This window comes from Capra hircus, chromosome 11, assembly GCF_001704415.2.
Source record: "Capra hircus breed San Clemente chromosome 11, ASM170441v1, whole genome shotgun sequence".
Taxonomy (NCBI): Eukaryota; Metazoa; Chordata; class Mammalia; order Artiodactyla; family Bovidae; genus Capra; species Capra hircus.
Window position 1 is genome coordinate 14,731,218 of NC_030818.1, and position 20,828 is coordinate 14,752,045.

At 41.1% G+C, this 20,828-nt stretch overlaps 1 protein-coding gene across 1 annotated transcript in view; it reads left to right on the forward strand.

The window, feature by feature from the left end:
* YIPF4 (Yip1 domain family member 4) overlaps positions 7,729–20,828 on the forward strand; it is a 43,577-nt gene continuing 30,477 nt past the window's right edge. Inside the window, exon 1 of the mRNA XM_013967524.2 lies at positions 7,729–8,060. Coding sequence (XP_013822978.1) covers positions 7,982–8,060 — 79 coding nt within the window. The 5' untranslated portion in view covers positions 7,729–7,981. The remainder of the gene's footprint in view (positions 8,061–20,828) is intronic.

Consider the following 20,828-nt stretch of genomic DNA (forward strand, 5'->3'; position numbering starts at 1 on the left):
ACTGGAGAAGGAAGGGCAAACCACTTCAGTATTCTTGCCTTGAGAACCCCATGAAGAGTATGAAAAGGCAAAAAGGACACTGAAAGAGGAACTCCCCAGGTCGGTAGATGCCCAATATGCTACTGGAGATCAGTGGAGAAATAACTCCAGAAAGAATGAGGGGATGGAGCCAAAGCAAAAACAACACCCAGTTGTGGATGGGACTGGTGATAGAAGCAAGATTCGATGCTGTAAAGAGCAATATTGCATAGGAACCTGGAATGTTAGGTCCATGAATCAAGGCAAATTGGAAGTGGTCACATAGGAGATGGCAAGAGTGAACGTCGACATTCTAGGAATTAGCGAACTAAGATGGACTGGAATGGGTGAATTTAACTCAGATGACCATTATATCTACTACTGTGGGCAGGAATCCCTTAGAAGAAATGGAGTAGCCATCATGGTCAACAAAAGAGTCTGAAATGCAGTACATGGATGCAATCTCAAAAATGACAGAATGATCTCTGTTCAATTCCAAGGGAAACCGTTCAATATCACGGTAATCCAAGTCTATGCCCCAACCAGTAACACTGAAGAAGCTGAAGTTGAACAGTTCTATGAAGAACTACAAGACCTTCTAGAACTAACACCTAAGTTGTTTGGGGCTTATCAAAGTTATTGTGGTCTAGAGTTTTTGTATTAGCTTGAGAGGGTAATAATATTGGTTAACTTTAGACTGTGATAAGTTAAGTTTGAGTTCTTTACTGTCTGAGCCACCAGGGAAGCCTGATAAGTTAAGTACACGTGTTAAAAGTGCATTGCATGTGTATTTTGGAAACTAATCCTTTGTTGATTGTTTGATTTGCTATTTTGGGGTGGGTTAGGGAGGGAGATGAGAGGGAGGTTTAAGAGGGAGGGGATATATGTATACCTATGGCTGATTCATGTTGAGGTTTGACAGAAAACAACAAAATTCTGTAAAGCCATTATCCTTCAATTAAAAAATAAACAATTTTTAAAAAAAGATTTAAAGAAGTGCATTGCAACTGATAAGAAAATATAAATAGAGAGTATAACCTCTAAACTAGTAAAATGAAAAAATACAATGAGAGAAAATAATCAAAATAAAGAAAGAAGAGAGGCCAAACACAGTTAAATTTAATAGGCAAACAAATAGCACAAAACAAGATAGAAAAAATAATAAAAGCAATGCACAGTAACTACAATGAATGTAGATGGACTCAATGCTCAAGTTTAAAAGCTAAGGTTGTTAGCTAGGGAAAAAGTTGTTAGCTAGGAAAAAGTTACTCTAGGGAAAAAGTGCTATTTACAAAAAGATATATCTAGACCTTAAGGATACAGAAAAGTTAAAAGGATGGGCACAAAATTATGGCAAAGTGGACTAAAGAGTTCAGCACTGTCACCCCAACAACAACACAGTTTAGTTGGAGAAAATTATTTGAAAAACCAATTATTTAAAGTCTCCAGAAATTGTCCTCAAGGTACATAACAAATGGAGAAACATTCATTTAAGAAAAATCTATTTAATCTTGGTAAGAATGAGAGTGGGGATTCCATGCTGAGAGGGGCACGTTGTGAAGACCCTAGGCTCAGAGCACAGCCAGCTAATCAGCGAAGGACTGCCATGACACAGCCCATCTTCGTAGACTGAGAGAGGTGGCTGTTTTTTCAAATGCACACTTTTTAACATATTTATGTATTCATCGCTGAGTTTTGGTTGCTGTGCACAGGCTTTCTCAAGTCACAGAGAGCAGGGGCTATTCTCTAGTTGTGATGCACCGGTTTCTCACTACAGCAGCTTCTCTCATTGCAGAGCATGGGCTCTAGGATGCTAGGGTTTCAGACACTATGGCACACAGGCTCAGTGGCTGTGGTGCACAGGCTTAGCTGCCCTGAGGCACGTGGAGTCCTCCCAGGCCAGGGATTGAATCTGTGTTCCCCGCACCAGCCGTGGATTCCTACCCACTGCACCACCAGGAATCCCTTGTGGATTCTTAATCTTTAATATGTCTCAGTATTTCTTCTTCCCTATTCCCAATCTGCAACCTTAGTCCAAGACATTATATTTCTGCTAAAGTCTAATACAAGTCTCTGCTCCCCAAATCAAAACATCCACTACTGTGGATATCTTAGTAATTATTCTAACAAGAATATCTAATATGTCACTCCTTTGCTCTAATTCCTTTAAGGGCTCCTCCAACACTTTCATAAAACATTTTTTAGCATGCAATATTGTTCATTATTTCTTCTTTACCTATTTATGCAGTCACATCTGTAGCCATCCTCTCTCATGTAACCTAAGCTCCAAGCAAAGTAAATGACTTCTAGTTTCCAGATCTTTGGAATGTGGTGACCCAGGCTGCCAGCCCCACATACCTCTTTGGTCAAAAATTTTTATACATCCTTTAAGTACCAAGTTAATTGTTACCGCCTGTGAGAAATTTTTCAGTATTTCCTTTTACACTTTATGCTTCCCAGTGTTCTACTGCTGACCTATCGTTTATCTCTCTCAAACTCTGTCCTCATTATACCCTCAAAACTTCTCTCAAAAATTGGACACCACATTAATGTGACTTGGATAGAGTGCCTGAAGAACAATGGAGAGAGATTTGTAACATTGTACAGGAGGCAGTGAGCAAAACCACCCCAACGAAAAAGAAAGGCAGAAAGGCAAAATGGCTTATCAAAGGAGGTCTTACAAATGGCTGAGAAAAGAAGAGGAGTGAAAAGCAAAGGAAAGAGAGAAAGATATACCCAACTGAATAAAGAGTTCCAGAGATTCGAAAGGAGAGATAAGAAGCCCTTCTTTAAAAAACAGTGCAAACAAATAGGGGGAAACAACAAGATCTGTAGTCTTCTACAGATCCCCTCAAGAAAATTGGAGATGCTAAGGAAACATTTCTTACAAAGATGAGCACAATAAAGGACAGAACAGCAAGGATCTAACAGACGCAGAAGAGACTAAGAAGGGCTGGCAAGAATACACAGAAGAACTGTACAAGAAAGATCTTCATGACCCAGATCATGATGGTGTGATCACTCACCTAGGGCCAGACATCCTGGAGTGTGAAATTCAAGTGGGCCTCAGGAAGCATTACTACAAACGAGACTAGTGGAGGTGATGAAATTCCAGCTGAGCTATTTCAAATCCTAAAAGATGATGCTGTTAAAGTGCTGCACTCAAATGCCATCAAATTTGGAAAATTCAGCAATGGCACAGGACTGGAAAAGGTTAGTTTTCATTCTAACCACAAAGAGAGGCAATGACAAAGAGCGTTCAAGCTACAATTGCACTCATTTCACATGCTAACAAGCTAATGCTCAAAATCCTTCAAGCTTGGCTTCTTTAGTACGTGAGCCAAGAACTTTCAGATGTACAAGCTGGATTTAGAAAAAGCAGGAGAACCAGAGATTAAATTGCCAACATCTGTTCAGTTCAGTTCAGTCACTCAGTCGTGTCCGACTCTTTGCAACCCCATGAATCGCAGCGCACCAGGCCTCCCTGTCCATCACCAACTCCCAGAAATGAGTTCAATCAGACTCACATCCATCTAGTCCATGATGCCATCCAGCCATCTCATCCTCGGTCGTCCCCTTCTTCTCCTGCCCCCAATCCCTCCCAGAATCAGAGTCTTTTCCAATGAGTCAACTCTTTGCATGAGGTGGCCAAAGTACTGGAGCTTCAGCTTTAGCATCATTCCTTCCAAAGAAATCCCAGGGTTGATCTCCTCAGAATGGACTGGTTGGATCTCCTTGCAGTCCAAGGGACTCTCAAGAGTCTTCTCTAACACCACAGTTCAAAAGCATCAGTTCTTCGGTGCTCAACCTTCTTCACAGTCCAACTTTCACATCTATATATGACCACAGGAAAAACCATAGCCTTGACTAGACGGACCTTAGTCGGCAAAGTAATGTCTCTGCTTTTGAATATACTATCTAGGTTGGTCATAACTTTTCTTCCAAGGAGTAAGCGTCTTTTAATTTCATGGTTGCAGTCACCATTGGCAATGATTTTGGAGCCCCCAAAAATAAAATCTGACACTGTTTCCCCATCTATTTCCCATGAAGTGATGGGACCGGATGCCATGATCTTTCTTTTCTAAATGTTGAGCTTTAAGCCAACTTTTTCACTCTCCTCTTTCACTTTCATCAAGAGGCTTTTGAGTTCCTCTTCACTTTCTGCCATAAGGGTGGTGTCATCTGCATATCTGAGGTGATTGATATTTCTCCTGGCAATCTTGATTCCAGCTTGTGTTTCTTCCAGTCCAGCGTTTCTCATGATGTACTCTGCATATAAGTTAAATAAGCAGGGTGACAGTATACAGCCTTGACATACTCCTTTTCCTATTTGGAACCAGTCTGTTGTTCCATGTCCAGTTCTAACTGTTGCTTCCTGACCTGCATACAGATTTCTCAAGAGGCAGGTTAGGTGGTCTGGTATTCCCATCTCTTCAAGAATTTTCCACAGTTTATTGTGATCCACACAGTCAAAGGCTTTGGCATAGTCAATAAAGCAGAAATAGATGTTTTTCTGGAACTCTCTTGCTTTTTCCATGATCCAGCGGATGTTGGCAATTTGATCTCGGGTTCCTCTGCCTTTTCTAAAACCAGCTTGAACATCAGGGAGTTCACGGTTCACGTATTGCTGAAGCCTGGCTTGGAGAATTTTGAGCATTACTTCACTAGCATGTGAGATGAGTGCAATTGTGCGGTAGTTTGAGCATTCTTTGGCATTGCCTTTCTTTGGGATTGGAATGAAAACTGACCTTTTCCAGTCCTGTGGCCACTGCTGAGTTTCCCAAATTTGCTGGCATATTGAGTGCAGCACTTTCACAGCGTCATCTTTCAGGATTTTAAACAGCTCAATTGGAATTCCATCACCTCCACTAGCTTTGTTCGTAGTGATGCTTTCTAAGGCCCACTTGACTTCACATTCCAGGATGTCTGGCTCTAGATTAGTGATCACATCATCATGATTATCTGGGTCATGAAGATCTTTTTTGTACAGTTCTTCCGTGTATTCTTGCCACCTCTTCTTAATATCTTCTGCTTCTGTTAGGTCCATACCATTTCTGTCCTTTATTGAGCCCATCTTTGCATGAAATGTTCCCTTGGTATCTCTAATTTTCTTGAAGAGATCTCTAGTCTTTCCCATTCTGTTCTTTTCCTCTATTTCTTTGCAATGATCGCTGAAAAAGGCTTTCTTGTCGCTTCTTGCTATTCTTTGGAACTCTGCATTCAGATGCTTATATCTTTCCTTTTCTCCTTGGCTTTTCACCTCTCTTCTTTTCACAGCTATTTGTAAGGCCTCCCCAGACAGCCATTTTGCTGTTTCGCATTTCTTTTCCATGGGGATGGTCTTGATCCCTGTCTCCTGTACAATGTCACGAACCTCATTTCATAGTTCATCAGGCACTCTGTCTATCAGATCTAGTCCCTTAAATCTATTTCTCACTTCCACTGTATAATCATAAGGGATTTGATTTAGGTCATACCTGAATGGTCTAGTGGTCTTCCCTATTTTCTTCAATTTGAGTCCGAATTTGGTAATAAGGACTTCATGATCTAAGCCACAGTCAGCTCCTGGTCTTGTTTTTGTTGACTGTATAGAGCTTCTCCATCTTTGGCTGCATAAAATATAATCAATCTGATTTCGGTGTTAACCATCTGGTGATGTCCAACATCTGTTGGATCATACAAAAAGCAGGAGAATTCCAGAAAAACATCTACTACTACTTCATTGGCTATGCTAAAGTCTTTGACTGTGTGGATCACAACAAAATGTGGAAAATTCATAAGAGATGGGAATACCAGACGACCTGACCTGCCTCCTGAGATACCTGTATGCAGGTCAAGAAGCAACAGTTAAAACCAGACATGGAACAATGAACTGGTTCAAAATTGGGAATAGAGTACGTCACAGCTGTATATTATTACCCCGCTTATTTAACTTATATATGCAGGATACATCATGCAAAATGCCAGTCTGGATGACTCACAAGCTAGAATCAAGATTGCCAGGAGAAATATCAGCAACCTCAGATATGCAGATGACACCACCCTTATGGCAGAAAGTGAAGAGGAACTAAAGATCCTCTTGACAAAGGTGAAAGAGGAAAGTGAAAAAGCTGGTTTAAAATTCAACATTCAAAAAACAAACATCATGGCATCTGGTTCCATCACTTCATGGCAAATAGATGAGGAAAAAGAAGCAGATTTTATTTTCTTCAGTTCAGTTCAGTCACTTAGTCATGTGTGACTCTTTGTGACCCCATGAACTGCAGCATACCGGGCTTCCCTGTCCATCACCAACTCCTAGAGCTTGCTCAAACTCATATCCATCAAGTTGGTGATGCCATTCAACCATCTCATCCTCTATCGTCCCCATCTCCTGCTGCCTTCAATCTTTCTATCAGGGTCTTTTCTAATGAGTCAGATTCTTCACATTAGGTGGCCAAAGTATTGGAGTTTTTTTGGGTTCCAAAATTACTGTAGACAGTGACTGCAGCCACAAAATTAAAAGACACTTGCTCCTTGGAAGAAAAGCTATGACAAACCTAGACAGTATATTAAAAAGCAGAGACATCACTTTGCTGACAAAGGTCTATACAGTCAAAGCTATGTTTTTTCCAGAAGTCATGTACGGATGTGAGAATTGGATCGTAAAGAAGGCTGAGCACCAAAGAATTGATGCTTTTGAACTGTGGTGCTGCAGAACTCTTGAGTGTCCCTTGGACAGCAAGATCAAACCAGTCATGCCTAAAAGAAGTCAACCCTGACTATTCATTGGAAGGACTGATGCTTAAGCTCCAATACCTAGCCACCTGATGGGAAAAGTGGACTCATTGGAAAAGACCCTGATGCTGGGAAAGATTGAAGGCAAAAAGTGAAAGGGGTGGCAGAGAATGAGATGGTTAGACAGCATCATGGACTCAGTGGACATGAATTTGAGCAAACGCTGGGAGAGAGTGAAGAACGGGGGCGCCTGGCCATGCTGCAATTGATGGGGTTTTAAGAGTTGGGCATGACTTAGCAACTGAACAAGTTTATCAGCAGACAAGACCTTGTGAAAACAGCACTGGACTAGAATTCAGAAGATTTAGGTGCTCTTGTGATTGTCTCCTTCCTTACCTTTCCAGGCTTCAATTGCCTCACTCACTGAGCAATGTGGTAGACCAGAGCCCTAATGTTTGAGTGGAAATTTACAACTTTTTTTTTTTAAGTATCCAATCCAGCCCTTCATTTTACAGATGAGAAAAGTTAAGTCTTAAGGACCATATACAATTTAAGTCAAGATACTGGGGGAGAATGGATACATGTATGTGTATGGCTGAATCCCTTTGTTGTTCTCCTGAAACTACCACAACACTGTTAATTGGCTATACCCCAATACAAAATTAAAACGTTAAAAAAAGAGAGGGACATAAAATTAATATCTAAAGGAAAGGGAATCTAGGGATATTCCAGGGCTGATCTGTAAAAACACTCCCAAATCTCAAAATTTTTACTCCGCCCATTTAACAGAAGTAGAGAATATAAAGAAAAGCCGAAAGGCAGGAGACTTGACGAAACAAATGAAAAAAGTGAAACGCCAGAGTTTTCCATGAATTACAAATGAACTTCCTGTCCCGGGTAAACTTCCGCAATCAACAAGAGGGAGAGCCAATCAGAACCTTTCTCCTGGAGCCAATGGAAGAGCAGATTACAAAGAGCCAATCACATCGGCGCTGTCACTGTTATGGTCCTGTCAGGGCGCCGGCGTCGTGGTTCCTGGGCGGTCGCCGCCGAGGACACTTCGGTGGGGACCTTTGGGGATAGCTTCGTGGCTAGCTGCGTTCGTCTCTGGCCTTGCTCCCAGCCTGCATCTCCCGGTTCGCGGGTCCCACCGTAGGGCGCGGGTGCGGGTCGGCCGCGCGGCGGCCTTGGGGCCTGGGCCCAGCCGCAGCCTCCTCCTCCGCCGCGGGCTCGAAGGGGCCACGAGATGCAGCCGCCGGGCCCGCCCCCGGCGTATACCCCCACTAACGGGGACTTCACCTTTGTCTCCTCAGCAGACGCGGAAGGTGAGACTGGGCCCCCGAAGGGCCCGTCACCCCGGGGGACGCCGGGCGGACACGGCAGGGTCTTTCTGATGCCGAGGTGATTGTGGCCTGGTGGGTACGGACGGGAAGCTGACCTACGGGTGACTCGAGCCTGTGCGTTTGCCGGGCCTTCCGAGAGGGCCGAGTGGCCGAGGGTGGGGCGTGGGGAGCTTTCCAAGTGACTCGGTCGGCTTTTGGCTTTCCCCGCACCATCTGGTGTCAGGTTTATTTGGCGGACTCCCCCACCTCGAGTGCACCCACGGGACCCAAAATTTTGTTTCTAAAATGACTTGCTGTAACTCAGAAACGGTTAGCTTGGCCGGGACCGCTGTCAGAGAATGAGAATGAGGAAGGAGGGCTTGTTGCTCTGTTGTTTAGCAGTGCATATCTGTTGCGTAGATGAGGCGCTGCAAGTGCTAACCTCCTTCGAGTTCGTGGCTTTTATGGAATCTAGTATTTTGCCTACGTCCGTAGTTTTCCTATTTCATGGTATTTGACAATGTTCAGAGAAGTAAACCCAGATGTGTTTGAAACTTCTTGTAATCCAGCCTAGAGTTCCCAGTAGGTTCTCTAGATTTTCGCCAGATACTGTTTTGAGGAAGCTAGAGAGATTTTTCTACAGTAGGGGAGAATTTGTTTTCCTCCTTTTCTGTGTACTTTACTAAACTCTTTGTAACAGAAATCTTTCTCTGCTCCTTTCGTTAGACTTTGTTAACCAGTAATTTTCCAGTGACGAGACTTACCTGTTCAATATGAAAAAAATAAATTTTTCTTAATTGTAGAAACTTCATCGACGAGAAGGACATAGTGTGTTTCCTGAGAAGACTAGTTTTGTAATATTTAATTAATACAACTTGCTTTTCCTTTTTCTGTTTTGCTTTGCTCGTTTTTGTTTTATGAGTGTTATCTTTTTTAAAGTACTGTAATTTCGGCTATAATTTAAAATGTAAAACAAATTTTATCATAGAGAACATAGCTGATACATTTAAATGTAATACCGAAATTTGGTGAAATATGGCCACCCAAAATAGTTTAATTTGTTACCTCTACATTTGGTAGCCTAGTGCTTGGGGAGAAATAAGTGATCTTAATTTGCCAGGCTTTAAGGAAAAAATTATGTCATTTAGTATCACAGCCTGCTTGTTCAAACTCATGTATCTGTGTTTATAGTTTTCATATCCTTCCTTCCCCCAGGAATTACCTTTCTTAAATACACTGAAGAAATCTGATAATAATATAGCAAACTAATCCATTGACTCCATACATAAAACCAAGAAACCTGGAATAAGTAAAATCAATAAGGTTTATTCAAACTTGTCCACATATCCTCCGAGATTGTATAGACTCCCTGTATATCTAGGGAAACATAGGCAAAGATAGATATGTGTATAAAATTCTCATGTGTATAACCTTATACAGTTGGAATATGCAGACTATTTTAAGCAAACGACTTGTTTGATCTTTCTAAGAATCTTGCTGAGCTTTATTATTCCTGAGTTTTAGTGAACCTGAGGCTTAGAAAAGTTCAATAACCTCCACATGAAGGATCTGGAATTAAGAGCTAGTGTTCTGTCTCCTCAGATTTCTTTACACTAAATCATAATGCAGCTTTCAGGTATTTTTGTCAAGTGGACATTGTATATAAAGTATATAATCCTGGATTTCCGTTGTGTCGTTACCAATTACTGTCCATGTGATATTGGGCAAATTACTCTCTCTCTTAACCTCAGCTTTCATATACTTGAAATGAGAATGATGGTAGCCAAGTGCTCAAACGTTTTGCAGATGCAAAGCAGTTAGTACATCTGGCAGAGTGAAATGCTCAGTACTTGTTAGCGATGTTGTTGCTGCTTTGTGTTTCATTATCAGCTGGCCCCACAATTATTTTCTGTTGTTCTCTAACATAAACATTCACGCTGTGACGCCAAGTCTCTTCTCTGGTTCCTAAGCATGCCATGTAAATTCTTGCTTTTCTGTTTTTATGTTTTTTGTCTAAACACGAATGTTTTCAGCTTATAGATGTTTTCATGTATACTGTCCTAGATTCTGCTCAGGTCTCTTAATACTTATCATTACTAACTGTACATGTTCTTTGTTCTAAAATGTGCTTTGATGTTTGTATCCATATATGTGTGTATCCTGGTCCTCATGCTTAGAATGAGGTTTCTCTTCCTTATACCAGGATGAAATCAAATATTCCTTCCTTGCTGAAACTTTGCTTAGCTGTTGCTCAGAAACTTCCCTAATCTTTTCTGTATCCAGTACTTAGCACAGAACCCAGAATATAAACATCACAACACAATTGTTGGTTGAAGGAATAAATGATTTCTGCTTTCTTTTGTCTCATATGACATTGACATTTTTGTCTACAAAACTTAGCACATCTGGATGGTATAGCTAAGAACTTACTGGATTTAGAACCGGAAGACGTCAGTTAAAGTTCTGACTCTGACAGTAGCTCTGTGATATTGGCAAAATTACATAGCTCCTGTAAACTTACATTAAGTAAAATGAAAAGCACACTTATAAGAATACTGTGAAAACTGCTTAAGGTAATGTGTATAAAAGGAGGGTCCATAAGTACAAGTTATAAGAGCATAGGCTATGTATGGCCAGTAAATGAATAAGTAAGTGAATAATGAAATCCAGACTGAATATTCAAGTCTGTGGTGTAAACCTACATCCAAAAGCAGTAATGAAATGCGTGTGTATAAATGCAAGAATGTAGAGGAGCCTGGCAGGTCCATAGGGTCACAAAAGAGTCAGAAGTGCTTAGCGACTGAACAGCAACAATGATACTGTTATACGTATGTAAAATATTATATAGAAGTCTTTAACGCAACCCTTTGACTTTATTTTTTATCACACAAATCAATGATTCTTTGCCTGTTACATTTCCACAGATCAGCAACATTGGCATTGCTGGGTGCTAGTAATGCAGAATAATCTGCTTAATTGTAATATACATTTTGAGAAGATCATCCTTCAGTGATTCATGTAGCACATTAAAGCTTGAGAAGCTCTGATTTAGAATATTATGAAAGATCAGTCAGGAGAGGAAGACATTTTTTATAGCTGAAAGATCAGGGACAATTTAAGAGGGGTAATATTTTGCCAAATTTTGAAAGATAAGTAATGTTTTTTTATGTAGAATGAAGGGAGTATGTCCATATGCGAGGGACTGCATATGAAGAAGTCCCTAACACCAAAAAAATGGCTTAATAAGAAAGGGATTTTCAAAAATTCATCGTATATAATAAATACTATAAAAAGGAGGTTGAAAGGTAGAAGTGGTTAAGTGCAGGAAGGGATCAGGAGGTCTTCAGCGAAAGATGAGGTACAGTTTAAAGGAAAAGTTCTTCAGGTAGAGAAGAGGGAAGAACATTCTTTAAAAGCTGTAATGTTGTTCAGTCACCAGGTCGTGTCTGACTCTTTGAGACCTTGCTGCAGCACACCAGGCTTCCCTGTCTTTCACTATCCCCTGGAGTTTGCTCAGATTCATGTCCATTGAGTTGGTGATGCCATCCGACCATCTTATCCTCTGTTGCCCCCTTCTCCTCCTGCCCTCAGTCTTTCCCAGCCTCAGGGTCTTTTTCAGTGAGTAGGCTCTTTGTGTCCGGTGGCCAAAGTATTGAAGCTTCAGCTTCAGCATCAGTCCTTCAAGTGAAAATTCGGGGTTGATTTCCTTCAGGCTTGACTGGTTTGATCTCCCTGCTGTCTAAGGGACTTTCAAGAGTCTTCTCCAACACCACAGTTCAAAAGCATCAGTTCTTTGGCACTCAGCCTTCTTAATGATCCATCTCTCACATCCGTACATGACTTCTGGAGAAACCATTGCTTTGATTATATAGACCTTTGTCAGCAAAGTGATGTCTCTGCTTTTTAATACGCTAAGTTTGTCATAGCTTTTCCCCACAGAGCAAGTGTCTTTTAATTTCATGGTTACATTCACCGTCCAAAGTGATTGTGGAGCCCAAGAAAATAAAGTCTCTCACTGTTTCTGTTTTTTCCCCATCTATTAGCCATGAAGTGATGGGACCAGATGCCATGATCTTGGTTTTTTTGAATGTTGAATTTTAATCCAGCCTTTTTACTATCCTCTTTCACTTTGATCGAGGGTCTTTAATTCCTCTTCCCTTTCTGCCAGTAGGATGGTGTCATCTGCATATCTGAGCTTATTGATATTTCTCCCAGCAGTCTTGATCCAGGCTTGTGATTCATCCAACCTGGCGTTTCAAATGATGCACTCTACATATAAGTTAAATAAGCAAGGCGACAGTATATAGCCTTGACATACTCCTTTCCCAATTTTGAACCAGTTTGTTGTTCCATGTCCAGTTCTAACTGTTGCTTCTTGACTTGTATACAGGTTTCTCAGGAGGCAGATAAGATGGTCTGGTATTCCCATCTCTAAGAATTTTCCAGTTTGTTGTGATCCACACAAAGGCTTTATCGTAGTTAATGAAGCAGAAGTAGATTTTTTCTGGAATTCCCTTGCTTTTTGTATGATCCAATGGATGTTGGCAGTTTGATCTCTGGTTTCTTTGCCTTTTCTAAATGCAGCTTGTACATCTGGAATTTCTCAGTTCATGTACTGCTGAAGCCTAGCTTGAACGATTTGGAGTATAACCTTACTAGCATGCGAAATGAGCACAATTATCTGGTAGTTTGTACATTATTTGACAGTGCCCTTCTTTGGGATTGGAATGAAAACTGACCTTTTCCAGTCCTGTGCCATTGCTGAATTTTCCAAATTTACTGGCATATTGAGTGCGGCACTTTAACAGTGTCATCTTTTAGGGTTTTTAAATAGCTTAGCTGGAATTCTGTCCCTTCCACTAGCCTTGTTTGTAGTAATGCTACCTAAGGGCCACTTGACTTCTGACTCCTGGATATCAGGCTCTAAGTGAGTGACCACACCATCATATTATCTGGGTCATTAAGACCTTTTTGTATAATTTTTCTGTGTGTTCTTGTCACTTCTTTTTAATCTCTTCTGCTTCTGTTAGGTCGTTACCGTTTCTGTCCTTTATCATGCTCATCCCTGCATGAAATGTTTCCTTGGTGTATCCAGTTTTCTTGAAGAGATCTGTAGTCTTTCCTATTCTGTTGTTTTCCTCTATTTCTTTGCATTGTTCATTTAAGGAGGCCTTTTTATCTCTCCTTGCTGTTCTCTGGAACTCCGCATTCAGTTGGGTATATCTTTCCATTTGTCCCTTGCTTTTTGCTTCTCTTCTTTCCTCAGCTGTGTGTAAAGCCTCCTCAGACAACCGCTTTGCCTTCTTGGCTTTGTTTTTCTTTGGGATGGTTTTGGTCACTGCCTCCTGTACAGTGTAACGCACCTCTGTCCATAGTTCTTCAGACACTGTCTCTCAAATCTCATCCCTTGAATCTATTAATCACCACTGTATAATCATAAGGGATTTGATTTAGGTCATACCTGATTGGCGGAAATAGCACCCCACTCCAGTACCCTTGCCTGGAAAATCCGATGGATGGAGAAGCCTGGTAGGCTGCAGTCCATGGGGTCACAAAGAGTTGGACATGACTGAGCGACTTCACTTTCACTTTAATTGGCCTAGTGGTCTTCCCTGCTTTCTTCAATTTAAGCCTGGGCCTTTTTTTTTTTTTCCTTTCAGTTTTAACCTCTTCATTGATCACAGCCTTGTGATTATTGCAAAGGCAGTAATTGGCTGAGGCAGGCCCTGTATATTGCTTCCCAGGTGTCTCAGTGGTAAAAAAAAATCTGCCTGCCAATGAAGGAGATGCCAAGGGTTTGATCCCTGGGCTGAGACAATACCCTGGAGTAGGAAATGGCAGCCCACTCCAGGATTCTTGCCTGGAAAATTCCATGGACAGAGAAGGCTGACAGGCTACAGCCCATTGGGCTGCAAAGAATCAGACATGACTGAGTGCAAGAGTCCGTGTATTTTATACCTCCCGATCTTCACAGACCTGAAACAACGCTGATTTATAGCTTGAGCTCCTTGGAGTTAGAAGCTGTGTTTTACTGTCTACCAGTATCATACCCACTGCCTAGCACAGCGCCTGGTTCATAGCAGGAACTTAATAAATGTTTGATGACTACATTATACTTTTTGATTAAGATAAGGCTGTTGTGCTACTAGAAGCCAACACAAATTGGACAGAAGTCCAGCACGTGGTTGGAAAGGGGTTGAACGAGACAGCTTAGCAAGAGAGATGGTCTAACCCACCAGTAACCATTTTTCTGCCCTCATGTTTTGCTACCCCTAAATATCTTTGTATTTATATCAAAACATCCATCTTTCTTCCAAATCTTAAAGGAAAAGTTTCTTCTTTTTCTAGGATAAGCCTCTGTATGCTTTTATTCCCATATCTTATTGCTTATTTTGGAGCTTTTCTTGCTCTTTGTTTTTCTCTGTAGCATTTTTAAAAATTTGTATTTCTACTCTTGTTTCTTCCATCTCTGTCATGACTCACAGGTCCCCTCCTAATTGACAGTATTTTTCATTAACTCGACGACTACTGCTTTTCATTGCTTTCACAGCTAAACTATCTCTGTTACTTCCTATTTCCTCAGCATCCAGTAGTCCTTACCACTTTGCTGGATCTGTACTTGTTTCCTATCATCTACAGGTGGATCCTCAGCAGTGTTTCCCAAACGGGAAAGGTAATTCCCAGAGTCTTTAAAACTGGGCCTTTCATTAGCCTTGGTTGTCCATGCCTTTGTCTCTGCCCTTTGTTTTCCTTGGAATGATAGCTTTTTTAATTTTATTTTTTACTGAAGTGTGATTTGTTTTACGGTGCTCTGCCAGTCTCTCCTGCACAGCACAGTGACTCAGACACATGTGGACATTCTTTTTTAAGTATTCTTTTCCATGATGGTTTAGCACAGAAGACTGAATATAGTTCCCTGTGCTATATATAGGACCTTGTTGCTGATCCATCCTATATATAATAGTTTATATATGCTGATCCCAAACTCCCTGTCCTTGCCTCTCTCACTGCTGCCTTCTTGGCAACTGAAAGCCTCTTCTCTCTGTCTGTGAGTCAGTTTCTGTTTTGTAGATAGCTTCATTTGTGCCATGTTTCAGATTCCACATGTGAGTGATAATGTATGGTGTTTGTCTTTCTCTTTCTGACTGACGTCATTTAGTATGATAATCTCTAGTTGTACCCATGTTGCTGCAGATGGCATTACTGCGGGCTTTTTTATGGTTGTGCGGTATTCCATCTTATATGCATACCACTTCTCGATCCACGCCTCTGCTGACAGACGTTCCGGTCGTTACTGTGTTTTGGCTATTGTAAATAGTGCTGCCATGAACATAGGGGTGTGTGAATCTTCTTCAGTTATAGTTTTGTCCGGTATGTGCCCAGGAATGAGATCGCTGGATCATAGAGTAATTCTGTTTTTAGTTTTCTGAGGAAGCTTCACATAGTAGCTGCACCAGGTTACATTCCTACAAGCAGTATAGGAGGGTAACCTTATCTCCAAACCCTCCCCAACATTTGTTATTTGTGGACTTTTAATGATGGCCATTCTGACCAGCGTGAGGTGGTATGTCATTGTAGTTCTGATTTGTATTTCTCTAATAATTAGTGATGTTGAGCATCTTTTCATGTGCCTGCTGGCCATCTGCATGTCTTCTTTGGAGAAATGTCAATTAAGGTCTTCTGCCCATTTTTCAGTTGGGTTGTTTGTTTTTTTGTTGTTGAGTTGTGTGAGCTGTTTGTATGTTTTGGAGATTAAGCCCTGGAAATATTTTCTCCCATCTTTGGAATGATTTCTTATTCCCTCTCTGCTCATCCACTTACCTCATGCCAGATTCAGGGTCTGCTTCCACATGGCCCTCCTGACCCCCTCTTTGATAACTTAGGCCTCTTTACTCCTCTGGCACCTATGACCTGTTGGCAATAGGCCTTGTCTTTTACCTAGGGAAGAGTGTGTTTTACAGTACTAGTAGGATTTTGTATCATTTTCAACACTCTAAAAAGAAACCCTGTACTCATTTTCAGTTACTCCTTTCCCTCCCTGTGTTCCAGTCCCTGGTAACCACTAATCTACTTTCTTTTTTTTTTCTCCTAATGTACTTTCTGACTCTAGAGATTTGCCTATTGTTGATATTTCATGTAACTAGAATAATACAATATGTGACCTTTGTGTCTTTTTTTTTTTCCACTCAGCTTAATGCTTTCAAGCTTTGTTCATGTTACAGTATGTGTAACTCATTCCTTTTCTGGCTGAATAGTAGTCCATTGTTTGGGTATATGGTCAATTGGGTTTTAAACTCTTTGAAGTATCTTACTTCTTTATATCACTCTCAGGGCTTATAGAAATAAGTAAGCCATAAATATTTATCGGTGGATTACTTAACCAGTGTTGAAAATGAGGCAAGTACTGAAGAGAAAATGAGTTAATGTTTGTGATATAGTTCCTCTTGCCAAAGTCCAGAAACTTGTCTCCAGTCTCTCTTTCACCTTCTCATAGTCAGTTGATCATCCAGTTATTGCAGAATAGCTCCATTGCCTTAGTTCAAGTCCTTTCCGTTTCTCTTCTCTGTTCTTTACTGACAATACTTCCTCTTCAACCTCTCCCCCCTTAAATCAGTCCTCCATAGTCTAGCTAAGATTATGTTTATTGTTGTTGTTTAGTCGCTAAGTCATGTGTGACTCTGTTCAACCCCGTGGACTATAGCCTGCCAGACTCCTCTGTTCATGGAATTTCCCAGACAAGAATACTGGAATAAGTTGCCATTTCCTGCTTCAAGGACTGTGTTTACAGAGTGCAAATATAATTTTGTATATCTGCTTTATTAAAACCCTCTAATGTCTCCTCCTTAAAAAATTTTTTTTCGTGCCTGTGCTGGGTTTTTGTTGCTGCAGGGGCTTTAGTTGCAGTGAGCGGGGACTACTCTCTGGTTATGGTGCATGGGCGTCTTGGCGCAGTGGCTTCTCTTGGTGGGGCGTGGGCTCAAGGGCGCACAAGCTTCGGTAATTGCAGCAAGTGGGCTCAGTAGTTGTGGCACACAGGCTGAGTTGCTCCACAGCACGTGGGATCTTCTTGGACCAGAGATCAAACCCATTTCCTGCTTTGGCAGGCAGATTCTTTACCACTGAGCCACCAGGAAAGCCCTAATGTCTTTTCTTAATATAGCTTCTATTGTTTTTTATTTAATACATTCCAGTTCATTAGATACATGGTTTATTTTTCATGTTATTGCAGGTTACAGTGTTACCAAAATACACTGCAGAATGACAAAAGTCTTCTTTAACTTTCAGTTTTGAAACTGAGCTTGCAACTTCAACATTCTTATTACTTTCTTTCAAGATCTGTGCTGCTGTGTGCCCTCCCATTAATTAATTCATCCAACCTGCACACGTTTGTTGGCTGCCTACTATGGACCAGGCTCTGTAACAGGTATTGGAGTTAACGTGTTCAAAACAAAAGGACAAGAAACACACTTAGCTTCTCCCATCAGAGAACTTAGAGACATTAACCAAATAATCACACAAATATATTATTATAAACAATAAGTGCTGTGGAGGAAAAGCCAAGGGGACTATGAAAGGAATGTTATCTAGTCAGGAAAATCATGGAAAATTTCCTAAATAAGTATACCATAAAATTGAAGAATGGGTGGCATTTAATTATCTGAAGTTGGAGGAAACAACCAGATACAGAGTCCCTAAGGTTAAAGGGATCTTGGTTCATTCAGAAAACTGAGCGGCTTAATATGCCTGGAACATAGGGTCACGGTGGGGCGGGAGACAGAAAATTGTTCTGAAGAAGTGGATAGGGCATGTGGAGATTATTAGATTTAGCTGAAAAAGCAATGGGAGGCCACCAGAGGATTTTAGAGAGTGAAAGATTTGCATTCAAGAAAGGTCATCCTGACTGTAGGTGAGAATGGATTGAAAGAAGAATAATTAGGGAAAGCAGTTAGCAGACCATTATAGTCATGCAGGCAGGAGATGATAGTTTGCACTAGATTGGTGCTGGTGGTAGAAATGGAGAAAAGTGGGCAGGTTCAAAAAATATTTAGAGATAAAAGTGATAGAATTTAGTGGTGGTTGAATGGTGCAGGAAGCATGTAAATGAAGGAAACTGTCAAAGATAATCAGACTTCTTTCTGGGTTGCAATGCTGGATAGGATAGTGGTATTATTCACTGAAATAAGAAGCTAGAGGAAGACCTTATCCAGAATTCACTTTTGGAATATTGAGTTTTAGATGCTTTTGAAATAGCTACAGTGTGAAGCTGACATGTTAAGCTGACAGTTGATTAAAGTCTAAAGAAGAGAACTGGGCTCAGTATATTGCCTTTTGAGCTCAACCTCCTCAACGTTTCTACCCCGTTATGGTCTGAATAGTTGTGTCCCCCAAAATTCATGTGTTTAAATTCTAATGCCCAGTGATGAAGTTAGGAAGTGGAGCCTTTGGGAGGTACTGAGATCATGAGGATAGAGCTCTCATGAATGAGATTTGTGCTCTTGTAAAAAAGATTCTAGAGCTCCCTACCCACTTCTGCCATGTGGATGCACAAGGAGAAGTCAGCCAGCTAGAAGAGATTCCTTACTGAACATGCTGACACCTTGTTTAGCCTTCCAACCTCCAGGATTGTGAGAAACAAGTTTCTATTGTTTACAAGCCACAGTCTATGGTATTTCATTATAGCAGCCTAAACAGACTAAGACCCTCCTATATAAAACAGTACAGCCCTTAGGACATGATTGTGATCAGTAATTTGCAGACATATGATGCAGTGATTTTTGTATTAATATGCTCTTTTTGAGTAAACAGCAATTTTCTGTTAATCTGTTAAGGTAACTATTTAGCCTACTTTGTGTGATATTCCCCCTCTCCAGAAAAGATACCATCTCTAATACAATTTAGTAGTGTTGATAGAGGAATCTTTAGTTTTACCTTTTAAAAAATTTCCTACTTTCCTATTTTTAAAAACATTATATCCATGTAGGTATTATCACAAATATCCTTTATACAGTATGCTCATGAAACACAGTATATGATATATAATGGGTGCAAGAATTAGCTTTCCTTTCCTGTTTGAAAATGACTCAACCTTTCTTGGGGAGGGAAAAAGGTAGTTATGCAAGATTTACCTTTTTAAAAAATTCACGTTTATTTTCATAAATTTTAAATTTGTAAGGTCCTAGACAAGTCTATGGAGAAGGCGATGGCACCCCACTCCAGTACTCTTGCCTGGAAACTCCCATGGATGGAGGCGCCTGGTAGGCTGCAGTCCGTGGGGTGGCAAAGAGTCGGACACGACTGAGTGACTTCCCTTTGACTTTTCACTTTCATGCATTGGAGCAGGAAATGGCAGCCCACTCCAGCGTTCTTGCCTGGAGAATCCCAGGGATGGGGGAGCCTGGTGGGCTGCCGTCTCTGGGGTCGCACAGAGTCGGACACGACTGAAGTGACTTAGCAGCAGCAGCAGACAAATCTAAAACGCGGTAAAATTGCATAGAACTGTACGCACGTACAGGGCTTCCCTGGTGGCTCAGCGGTAAAGACCCTGCCTGCCAGTGCTGGTGACGTGGGTTTGATCCCTGGGTCGGGAATATCCCCTGGAGAAGAAAGTGGCCACCCACTCTAGATTCTTGCTTGGGAAATCCCATGGACAAAGGAGCCTGGTGGTGAAAGTCTGACTTGCAAAAAAGTTGGATGTGACTTATCAACTAAACAGCAACAACAAATACATATAGAAACACAAATAAGTGCTCTTTAAACTGGTAAAATCTGAATAAGTTGTATTGACTGCCTCAGTGTCAGTGTCCTGGTTTTGATAGTGATGTAATGGTGCCATTGGGGGAAAACAGGGTGACGGGCACATCAGACCTTACTTCCTGTGGAGCTGTGATTATTCCAGAGTAGGAGTTAAAAGACGCATAAAGCAAATGAAATACATTTCTGTTAGCTAATTGATTTATCTAACGGAAACGTGGTACAGTGGAGAAGGGAATGAATGGCAAACCACGTCAGCATTTTTGCCTTGAGAACCCCATGAGCAGTATGAAAAGGCTGATAGGACACTGGAAGATGAGCCCCCCAGGTTAGTAGGTGCCCAGTATGCTCCTGGAGAAGAGTGGAGAAATGGCTCTAGAGGGAATAAAAGGTCTGAGCCAAAGCAGAAGCAACGCCCAGTTTTGGATGTGTTTGGTGGTGAAAGTAAAGTCTGATGCTATAAAGAACAGTATTGCATAGGAACCCCGAGTGTTAGGTTCATAAATGAATTGGCCGAACAGGAGATGGTAAGCATGAATATTGACATTTTAGGAATCAGTGAACTAAAATGGACTGGAATGGGTGAGTTTAATTCAGATGACCATTATGTCTACTACTATGGGCAAGAATCCCTTAGAAGAAATGGAGTAGCCCTCATAGTCAACAAAGAGAGTCTGAAATGCAGTACTTGGGTACAGTCTTTTTCTGGGGGTCACAAAGAGTTGGATACAGCTGAGTGACTGAACAGCAACAGCTGGTTTGCCAACATGAGATTTAATTTTTCTAAAGGTAGGTTCAGGAGATTTAATTTCTTTTAATTAATATTATGTGCAATATGAAAATTAACTAGTAGTATCAAACAGTAAGAGCTTCCCTGATGGCTCAGACAGTAAAGCACCTGCCTGCGATGTGCGAGACCCAGGTTCAATCCCTGGGTGGGGAAGATTCCCTCGAGAAGGAAATGGCAACCCACTCCAGTACTCTTGCCTCAAATAGTAAAGCTACTAAAATTGTAAACCA